This window comes from Phascolarctos cinereus, unplaced genomic scaffold (genome assembly GCF_003287225.1).
Source record: "Phascolarctos cinereus isolate Bilbo 61053 unplaced genomic scaffold, phaCin_HiC Scaffold_4;HRSCAF=312, whole genome shotgun sequence".
Taxonomy (NCBI): Eukaryota; Metazoa; Chordata; class Mammalia; order Diprotodontia; family Phascolarctidae; genus Phascolarctos; species Phascolarctos cinereus.
In genome coordinates, this window is record NW_027555847.1 from 367,973,650 (window position 1) to 367,985,252 (window position 11,603).

The 11,603-nt window shown below is 38.3% G+C and overlaps 1 protein-coding gene across 2 annotated transcripts in view; it reads right to left on the bottom strand.

The window, feature by feature from the left end:
• POLI (DNA polymerase iota) overlaps positions 1-9,675 on the bottom strand; it is a 39,550-nt gene extending 29,875 nt beyond the window's left edge. The window contains exons 1-3 of one of the 2 annotated variants that reach the window (XM_020994148.2): positions 9,414-9,675; positions 8,091-8,213; positions 4,474-4,638 (exon numbers count right to left, since the gene is read on the bottom strand). In XM_020994148.2, the coding sequence (XP_020849807.1) occupies positions 4,474-4,638; positions 8,091-8,213; positions 9,414-9,567 (442 nt within the window). In that variant the 5' untranslated portion in view covers positions 9,568-9,675. Of the gene's footprint in view, positions 1-4,473; positions 4,639-8,090; positions 8,217-9,413 lie in introns of both variants that reach the window. The other variant, XM_020994143.2, reaches the window with a different exon arrangement.
• Between the last annotated feature and the right edge of the window lie 1,928 nt (positions 9,676-11,603).

Consider the following 11,603-nt stretch of genomic DNA (forward strand, 5'->3'; position numbering starts at 1 on the left):
TACATCATGAAAATGGTATAAGGATAATTAAAAAATCTAAAATCCACTAGTAACTATATAAGGCATTCTCAAAATTGGGAAACTGTGCTCATGTATTTCTGATTCCTACAAGTCACTAAGACTCGAATCTGTACTGCTTCAGTGAAAAATGCCATATTGATTTTTGTAATCTTCCCCTCTCCACACTCCATAATTGACTCTGAAATGGTGGGGGGAGGGCAGTATCTGGGGAAAAGATAAGATAACATCTAGATCCTACTCCAACATTATTCTTGGCAACCTGCATTAATCTTTGAGAATCCAACACTCACTTAGTAAAGAAGTGACCACCCAGAATAAATAATTGCAACTTAAATTACTAACATTTCTGCTTTTAGCAATCATTACTGAGAACAATAAATATTTTAAATGAAGATACACAATTATAAGAAAGAAACAGAAAGACAGGGGAAAGATGCTCATTTGCAAGCAATCAAAAGGTGGTATATTTTCATTTAAGATTTTTCTTTCAAGTTTCAAGACTTTTGGTCCAGGGAATCAAGAACCTATAAGTATTAAAACCTCAGTTCACTATTAGTTGTACTACCATGGGGAAATCACTTGATTTTGGGCTCGGTTTCCTATCTGTTTGATTGTAATGATAAAATCTGCGCTCCTGACTCACTTCTTTGCAGAGGTGGGGAACTATGGGTGCATATATATATATACACACACACACACACACACATATATATGCATATTTATAATATATATTGCATCTAATCTAAGACATAGTTCACATGTTAGTTGGTTTTCCTAAAATGCTTTTTTTACTCTTTTAAGATCTTTCTTACTAGGGATGGCTTGCTGGGTAGATGGGAAGATATATTCAGAAATGAAAGTGATTAAATACCTATGTGTGCATAAAATTTTAATCCCCTTAAAAATAATATTTGTATGATCTACCTCACAGGGTTGTTGAAAGGAAAAGCATTTTGTAAACTGTCATGTACATATAGAATGGGTGGGCTGGTCTGTGAAGACCAGTCCTTGAAATATGAAGTTATTTCCTGCCTGGTTTCAGTCCCAGCTACCATGTGGATGACTCAGCGGTTGGTACTATGTGATGATAAAGAATCTTCTAATTAGCTGCAGAGCTAAAAGAACTTTTGACTCAGAGGTTGCTGAGCTGGATGAGCATACAAAAAGAGTGATTAGCAATTTTTAAAATTCTTTTTCCTTGATGTTCCTTTAAGTGAGGACCACTTTGAACTAGTCCTGAGAGTGGGGTAGGAAAGGGGTAGAGGCCCTGCTCCCCTTCCACATGGCAGCTGTGAACATATGGACATCTTTGTTTGTGTTTATTCTTCTTCAATCTTAGGTAAGTATTCCAATACATACCTGTGTAGGCAATGATGTTGTGAATTTGGGAGATGCAAAGATCCCATAAGAATTGAACGGTGGCAGAAGAGACCAGGGGTGATAATGGTTGATAGTAGTGAAAATGGCTATAGATGGATACAGAAAGGCTCAAGACAGAGGTAGCTTCAGGGAGTGTGTCAGTCATAGACTCCAGAAAGGAACTGACAAGCAGAGTAAGACTTTAGAGGACCTTCACCCAAATTCTACAAAGGGAGGAAAGGCCTTAAAGTATCCCATGTCTGAAAACTCTTTTGGATTATTGGGTTCCCTCTCCTCAAAGGTCTTCAAGCAAAAGCTGGATGGCCACTAGCTGGGCATGTTATAGCAGATATTCCTTTCAAGTGTGGATTGTACTAGATCATCCCTTCCAACTCACAAATTCTGTGATTCTATGACCCTGTAGCCCCAGAAAGGTTGTTATGTATCGGCTTCAACTGGCAAAATTTTTTCAGCCCTTTGAATTTATAAGAACCCAAAGGAGAGAAAATTCCCCATCTAGGGTTCTCATTATTGGATACCCTAATTTTCAGGAATCCATAGGGAAAAATAAGCATCTTTTTTCTCTTTTTTTTTTTAAATCTAACTGGGCAATCTGCTAGTGTGTTCCGTTTATGTCATCCAAGTTCCTTTATGATAACTTTTGCTTGAGTGATTATACACTGTTAAGAGTTTGGTGATTAAGGAATTAATGGGTTAACAAGTATTAAATGTAATGTGTCAGGCACCATGTTCAACTTTGGGAATACAAAGAAAAGCAAAAATAAAGTTTCTGTCCTCAAGGAGTTCCATTCTAATGGAGAAGACATGCAAATAACTACGTACATATAAAAAATATACAGTACACAAGGAAGGCAATTTCAGAGGGAAGGTACTAGGCAAGTGGGGAAGGACAGGAAAAGCTTCCTATAGAAGATGGGATTTGAGTGGTGCCTTGAAGAAATCAGGAAAGTTAGGACAGATACAGGGGGATGACAATCAAGTGAAAGATTTTTTTGTTGTTGTTTTGGTTTGGTTTTTAAGGATAATAGCGGTAACTAATGTTTCTTTGGCACTTTAAAGTTTGTAAAGTGTTTTTTTTAAGCATATGGACACGTTTGCTGGAAGCAAGGAATGAGCCAATAGATACGGAGAGAGGAAGGATAAGACGGTGAGAGGGTGAGTGAGAGAGAGACAGACAGACAGACAGACAGGAGAGACAGAGAATAATGTAAGGGTCCAGATCCCAGAGGACAGAGAAAAAGATAAGATCAATGGCACAAGAAATGGGGTTTCTCAAGGAAAAGGCTCACCTCTTCCTATAAGACTACATTACTGAATGTATCCTCCAATCTTCTAACCTGTATTTTTTTTTACATAGTTGTCTGGGTAAAGGCCTGAGAATGACAACATGGAACCAAATGCATGGGTTTTGAGACAGCTATTTTTTCACTTTCACTGAATTCCACATTGTCTGCTGTGTTCCTGATGTTTATGGTTACCAAAAAACAGCATTTGAATACAGTTGTCCCAGTATAACCCTAAGGCTTTTGGGGGCAGTTTTTCCTTTTGCCTGAACACACAAAATTTCCTTTTACCACAAAAAAGTCAATCTATAAATGACAAAGGAACAAGACTTTATACATGGAGAATAAAGTCTAAACAACAGAGAATACTTTTTTGTTTTTGGTTTTGGGTTTAAAAGTATGGACTCACCTAAATTCCCACTTTCCCTAGTAGCTTCTTTACTATATGTAGTAGGACTCCAGTAAATATTTGTGAGTGGATGAATACGGTAAATCTCTTACATTCTCAAACAGCACCAAAGTAATAGCTCCCTATACCCTGGAATGGATCAGAAGCTGAACATGATAACTATCTACATAAGGTATTGTCTTTTATCACCATTTTCTCAGAATGATGGACTTAGTTTCAAATCATTTCTCTAAAGCAGGCCTGCACAACCTGTGGCCCACCAAAGGATTTCAGGTGGCCCCGAAAAATGTAGAGGAAAACATCCTCTACAATTTTTGCAGGATACCCCAAATCCTCTGGCATGCCTGTGGGCTGTAAGCAGCCCACTGACCACAGGTTGTACAGGCCTGCTCTAAAGGGATGAAGCTTCCCTGGTATGCCAGCAGCTTAGGGGAAGGGAAAAGACAGAGATGGAAAAGGGAGAAAAAGAGCTGACAGCCATGAAGGAGTGAGCACTGATTTGCTTTCTCCTAGCAGGGGCTGCCTCCTCAGTCAATCCTGGCAATTACAGAGTGCTTTATTTTTGAAAGTCTCTGAAGTTACTATTTCAAAGTAAAAATTTTAAAAAGCAGAAGAATAGGAGATATAAGGAACATACTTTTGTTTTCAAAATCTGAGCTATGAAAACATGAATAAATGTGGTAGCTTTTAGCACCAACTGGTCTGTCCTTCAGCTTCTCATTCTCTCTCTTCAATCACTAAAATACTGCCAGCTCAATTTTAATTATGTGGTGGTTTGGGCTGCATTAAATTAGATTTAGTACAAATTAAAAAACCTCAGAATTAGATACTTATTTTATTTCAGTGGTTTTCAAAAATCAGTGAAGTTAATCACCATTTGCAGACTGTTTTAAGTACTGTCTGTAACAGTAGTATATAATATTTCTTTATGGTTAATTTTAAATACACATATGTTTACAATGTCACATTTATTTTATTTAAAACTCAAAATATATAGCTTTAAGTTTATTGTTTTTATTTTAAGTTGTTTTATTTGGCATTGCTCTACTAATATTCGTAAAGCACCAGTAAGGAAAATCTCAGAATCACTGACAAAATTCCTATTATATTAATCTCAGTTAGCAATATCTCCAATATGCAGATTTAAATTTAGGAAATATCTTTCTACACATAACTAGCATGATCTAACATGAAATCACATGCATATACATATATGATTTCATGTTAGATCATGATCATATATATAAATATATATGTGTGTATGTATATATATATATATATATATATACACATACACACACACACACATATATATGTAATAAAACTAAATAATACCATTTCACAAACATTTGGAGAACCATCTTTGCCTATAAATTGTACCTGTAACCTTGTATGACATTTCTCTATAGCGTGTCAGGTCTTCTCCATTAACTAGCACCAGCTGTGGACACTTTTCTTTTGCATCTCTCACAGACATCAGTTTTTTAACTCCAAGCTTCCTGGCTTCATAGTTACAGGTGACAACCAAATATTTTTGCTGAACACCTATGGGGAAAACAGTGTTAGGGGAAAATTCAGCAAGATGGAAGTGAATCACCTGTTAACATTTTTAAAAAATTATATTTTTTAATAATACATTATAATGCAAAACATTTTGTAACAAAAATCTCTAAGTGCTTAATTTAGAAATATTACCTATTTTCATTAGTAAAATTGTAAGAAACAGAAACACTAGTATCTCAAGCTGTTAACTACTCATAAAGGTTTTTAAGGTACCAAAATATTTGAAAAAAATTCCGTATTAAATGTCCAAACTGAATTCTTACTAGCTAATCATAATCTTTGGGTGTAATGTTTCAGAGAAAATTAGAGCTTGAGTTAGTTAAAACTCTGTACCTGTTATCAAGAATTAGAGAGGGACAGGAATACTGTTATTTCATTGGTATATATAGAAAACACAAAGGTGAAAAAACTACCTCTATCATGCAAGTCAGCACCTTTTCTCTCATAATTAAAGTCTTAGCACTGAGAAATTTAGTAACTTTTCAGGATCACACAGACAGTACCTTTCAGAGATAAGTTTTCCTGGCTTCAAAGACAGCTCTCTACCCATTTCACTATACTGCCTCCCTTTAGATACTATAACATACTGACTTAAAATAGTATAAAGTGCACCATACTCACATGCATTATAATATAAACCACAAAACACTAATAGGTGAATCCATTTCACAGATGAGTGGGGTAATTTGTTCTATATTTGGGGGGGTCTCTTAACAGTCTATGACCAAAAGCCAGCTTTTTCTGGGGGAGTTTTCTTTGGTGAAATCTGAAGAAAAGATCTCTAATATTTTCTCAGATGGTACAGAGATGGAATTAACTTTACTCTTAACTAATAATCACAGGCTATGCTCTATTAAAAATGTTCAGAACTGGAAGAACTGTCAAACAAAATTAATTGCTAGTTGCTGCTAGTAAAAAATCACTTTCATCTTTTGAACATTTTGACACTGCATAAGAGAGTTTTCTATTTCAAGTACTAGCTTGTCATAATTATTAGTGATACCCCCATTTAATCCTGATTTGTTGGAATTGCTTCTTTGTTGGACTATACAGCAAAGGTAAGGTATTCAAGAAGAGTTACAGGCCAAGAGTAAGCAAAAGATGAGAAGAAATTACAATCAGCAGCATATCATATTAAAAATTCAGTTCTACCAATTTTCTGAAGGCTATGTAAGTTTTATATGAAATATTTCAGCCAGGGCACCATTTTCAGAAATAAATTATGTTGTAGAAAATAACTGGAGCTAAGTTATTCCTAAACTTTCAATGATAAAAACAAGCTACTTTGCCTAGGTAGCAATTTACGAAAGATTAAAGTAGGATGAAGCACAGCAATTTAAAGCAAAACATATTATTTAATTCCTTTATTTTCCCCAAGAGTAATGACTAGTCATTCTTCAGCTTCAAAAGTTCACTACAAAGTTCTTATGAACTCGTTTAAAACAATTTGCTTGAGGATCACAAAAAAATGACAGTTGATCATAATTTAATATGCATCATTTTATAAGGTTTAAAACGGAATTTTACAGTTGCCTAAAGTATATCTTTCTAGAGTATGCTTATGGAATTCTACAAGTTCTACTCTGAAGAACTCATTCTCATTCATGAATTTAACAAATATTTATTAAACACCTTCTACCAGTAAAGTACTTTACAAAATCCAGCAAGTTCTATTCAAATATTAAGTAACAATTATGTTCATATACAAGACCCAGCTGGTGGCATAGTGGAATTCTGGGCCTAATTTCAGGAAGACTTGAATTCAAATCTAGCCTCAGGAACTTGACAGCTAGGTAATCCTGGGCAAGTCAATTAACCTCTGCCTGCTAGCTTTCTCCACTATACAATAGGGATAATAACAGCACCTACTTTCCAATGGTATTGTGAGGATGAAATGAAAGAAGAACTTATAAAGCATTCAGCATAGTGTGTGGCACATAGCAGGTGCTACATAAATGCTTATTCTCTTCCCTCCAAGAAATTCAATTCCCCAGTTGTAATGACTGGCTCTGCACTGCCTTTATCTTACACAAAACTTCTACTTATTCCTGAAGAGCTTTTTGCCTACATCGTGAACTTAGAATTATACCCAGTCAGAGCCAAAACTTTTAACAATCAATTCCTCTAACTGTGGTCCTGTGAACGTTGGAGGTAGTGTTCAGGGGGTCCACAAATCCAAAACTATTCCCATTATAATACTTAGACATTTTAATTTCTAATACAGTATCAACAGATAGAACCCACATAAAAGCTCTTTGGGGTCCTCAATCATTTTTAAGAATATAAAGGAGTCCTAAGACCAAAATGTCTAAGAACTGTTTGCTCAAGTCCAACCTTCTTATTTGATGAAGAAATGAAGTTAATGAGAAAATAACTTGACTAAATAAGGTCACACACCTAGAGAATGACAAAGCCAAAATCTGAACCAAATTTTTCTGGTTTCAACTATTTAGTCTTGTGTTTATCTACTCCATTAATTAAACAATGCTACCTGTGTTGTTAATTTTTAAAAGTGCAAATATCCTGAACTTCAAGTACAAGGATTGTGCTTTTCATACTGTTTTATACCCTCAGCGACTAGCACAGGACTTAGCCCCATTCAATAAATGACTGTTGATGACAACGACTTTGATACTGTAAAAAACTCTATTCCTTAAACCAAATTTGTTTTTAAAAATCATTTAAACAAAATTTCAACATTTGCATATGGTCTAAGTACTGATTAATTTTGAGCATCCTCTATCTCCCCCTTTTAGACACTATAGAAGAAAAGGATATATAGAAGAAAAAGGCTGAGGGCCATTTTATATTTTTGGCCACGAAAGAGTTGCCACGGCCAAAAAAATTCACCATCTAGTGACCAACCTTCTGGTGATGAGAATAGTGGCAATAATACCTGTATTTATCAGGAATTATTTCTTCCCCACAAGAAATCTGAAGAGCATGCTGTTTCATTTTTTATCTGTCTTAGGACCTAATAGTGATTAGACACATAAGACACTTAATAAAAATTTGCTGAACAACTACAGATCACATCAACCTCAAAATAACAGTGCTAGTTGTTATTCTCACTTTTTAGGATGGGAAACCCAAATTCAAGTAATTGACTTATGAATGCAAATAGAAAGTACCAGCTAGGCCTGAAGGTCAATCCAGAAATAAAACTAAGCTATTTATTGCTTTTGCACTGACAAATGTTCATACCCTCATATAAATTTCATGCTGTCTTTGCTTCAGATGATCCATTTATAAAATGATTATAAAATCTATATCCCCTCATTAATATTTATTACAGTACAGGAACCACTTTTAAAGTTTTATAATACTGAGCTGAGTAAAATGGAATGGAACATAATAACAACAAAAAAGCAATTCTAACAGATTTAATCCTTAAATATAAAAAAGGGAAAGAAAATATATAAGCCCAGAAATACCTAAAGGTTTGCCTTTTAATTCTGGATGAGAGATCATTTCTACTTGTGCATAAAAGCAATCCAGATCCACGTGTACTATGACTCTGTAGGAAGAGCTTCCTGCCGGCACAACTTGGCCATGAACTGCTGCACCACATGCAAAGAAATGCAAAATATTTTCACTCCTTAATCTATGCTAACATGGTAGGGTAGTGGTAAGTGACGGTAAATGACAAAAGTGGGGTTGTATCAGGCACAAGAGTTTTGCATCTTCTCCTGACTTATCCCATAAGCCAGGCAGCTGAATTAAAGAATTTAGAACGCTCCAATGGATTAAAAAAAACAAAACCCTTTACTTGACATCTATGCATTTTCTATTTTTCAGTACAACTGCTTACTTCTGAAAAAAAAATCAATTTGATTTTACCCAATAAATGAAAAAGCAGGTTAACTAACACTTTAGACATTAACAGTAAATATCCCCTTGGAAGAAATACAAAGTGATCCAAACAATACCCTCCAAGGAACTAAGTGAACCTGATTCCTTACAAACTTCACTATACTTGGCCCAAGTGGTAACATCAGAACTCCAAATGGCAAAGGAACAAAAGCTGTGTGTTTTAAAGAGCTTAACATCTCTGTTACCAGACTTGAAAGCTCTGAGGCATTGGAGTGATAAGAGCCAAGGCGAGGCTGCACCTGCTATTTGGATAAGACCCATCCTGAGCTACCCCAAGCCACAACACAGCCAGATCTTGACAATCCACAGGCCCTTCTGGTTCGGTGAGCGAAGCCCTGGGCGGGTAACGTTGGCTGGGAAAAGGACCTCCCCAGGGGTCCCGGGGGAGGGGAGAGCTGCCGCCAGCACGGCCCCTCGCTGAGCTTTCACCCGTAGGACCCACCTCATCCTCTCCCTCCCAGAGCCACGCTGGCCGCCCACCAGCTCCCGCGTGTAAGGGGTGGGAGGGCTTGCCATTGGGCGGGATTTCTCAAACCTTGAACTTGGTGGGAGGCCCTTTTATGTCTCGTTTTCTTACTTTTTTTTTAAACAAGTTTAAAAAAAAGTTTTTTGAAATGCGCCCTTGCTGGCCTGACACGTGGGGGGCAAAGTGACCCTTAACCTTTCAGGGCTCTGGGCTACACTGGACATCCCCGCAGCTCTGGGGCTCACTCCTGCCCTCCTCGGGGCCAGGACGACGCCAGCAAAGGACTAAAAGCAGAGCCAAGGGGGGGGGGGCGCAGTCCTCGGCCCTCGGGCCCCGGCCCCGGCCTCCTGCTCTACCCCTAGCTCGGAGCCGGCCGAGGCCCTCCCCGACTCCCCGCGGCTGCTCTCATGTCATTTACACGGTGCGAGGCGGACGGCCTCCAGGGGCCCCGTGACTCTCAGGGAGCCTCCGGCCGCCCCTAAGAGCTGAGGGTCCATAGCGTCCTCCTCCTCGTCCTCTTCTTCCTCGTCCTCGTCCTCCTCTTCCTCCGGCTCCACCCCTAGCGTGTCCATTCCGCGGCGGCCAACCGCAGCTCGGCCTTCCTGCCGCCTCCGCCCCCGTCGCCCCGGGAAACCGCGGGCTCACAGGCCCTGCCCCTTCACCGCCTTCTCGCGCGCGGCGTCTGCGCGGAAGGAAGAGGCCGACCTGCCTGTTACCGGCGGGGAGCATGCGTGCGCATGCGCCCCCTCCAGCCCGCCCCACCTGCCCTAAGGGGAAGCGGATAGTAACCGTGAAATATACAAGCTGACACCTTTCTTTTGACTGGGAAGTCCCTCCGAGACTGAGCTGGCGGTTAAAGTCCCCACGAGAGAGAACGAAACCCCCAGACTAGCCATTTTTAGTTGACATCAACAGAAAGAGGCCTACATCGCATAAGTACTTATCCCTTAAAGGCCTCCCAGTTCCGTGACTGAGGATTCAAAAGCAGGACGCCGTGTCTAGCCTAGGGCGACAACGGGAGAGTCGGTGCAAAGTAATATGAGTAACTTCAGTATCAGAAGATAGTAGAGATCATCTTTTTTACTAGCGAGTCGGGATTTCCCTTCCACCCCTCACCCCAAGAAGTCTCTCGGTTAATGGCTTTAACTCTGTCAACCTCAAATGAGACAAAAAAGTGTTAACAGACCAATTACAATTTAGAGCTACATTTTATATATCTGGAAATTGAGGCCCTGAGTGACTCGTCCAAGGTCTTGGGCTTCCTTTCTACTACATGAAATTGTTGTTGAAAAAAGAATGAATGCCTTTGACTGCTACTAAATAGCAAAACTTATATAAATAGTGATGAAAATCAAAAAAAGAAGAATGAATTTCAAAAGCTAGAGTCCCTGGAAAAGTTCACAGCTGCAGAACCTTGAGATACTTGTGCAAGGGAGTTAATGATGCTGTTGTAATTAGAGGAATGTGAAAAGAGAGGCTACTTGAAGAGTCTGATACTAAGAATTTTAGGTACCACTAGGATAGAATAATTTTATTGAAAAGTAGTTATTCAGACTTTTCTTGAAGTTAGAGGGAAGCTCCTACAAGAATCACTGAATTAAATAATTGGAGAGAAAGTCAGAGGCTATCAGATCTGAAAGGAGTCTTCATTATTATACATAACATATTAGACTAGTGATCATTCCAACTTTTGTTTGTTGGAGATAACTTGTTACCTCCAATGAAGGCAATCCCATGGCTTCCCAAAGAAGCCTATTCCAACTTTGGATATTTCTATTACAAAATTTTTCCTTACATCAAAGCCTACATTTGTCTCCTGGCTATTTCTACCAATTACTACCTGTTCTACCATCTAAATCCAAACAGAACAAGTAATTAATCATTACTCTTCCACATGATAATCCTTTAAATATTGGATCCTGACTCTATCATCCAATATGTTAGCACCCCTCCTAGTTTTGTGCAGTTTACACATTTGAGATTTGTTCACATGTATGCCTTTATCCAAGTCACTGATAAAAAATGTCAAACTACCCAGGGACAAACAATACCCTGGTACCACTCCACTGCAGAATTTCTTCCAAGTTGACAAAAGGTCATAGCCTTAGAGCCAGAAGAAACCTTAGAGGCCATCAAGTCAAACTTCCTTATTTTACAGGTGAAGAAACTGAGGCACAGGTTAAATAACTTGTCCAGGGTGATGTAGCTGATAAGGGTCTGAGTCAAGATTTGAACTGAGGTCTTACTGAGACCAAATTGAGCACTCTGCACACTAGCTACTTCATCAGACCAATAATCATTACTTTTTGGTTCCAACCCTTCAGTGGATTCCCCAAAGCATATAATTCCTAAGGCAAATCATTTCACTTTCAAATTACTCTAGTTGTTAAAAAGCTTTACTTTATGTTGTTCATGTATGCCTCTTTACAATTTCTACCTAGGCTTCTAGTGCAGGCTGCTAGAGCCAAACAGAAATCTAATGCCTCTTCCATATGACAATCCTTCACATATTTGAAAACAGCTTTAATATTTCCTCAACAAGTCTTCTCTTTTTCAGGCTAAATATTCCTTCAGATACTTCAGTCTTCTCTTACCAGGCTAAACAATA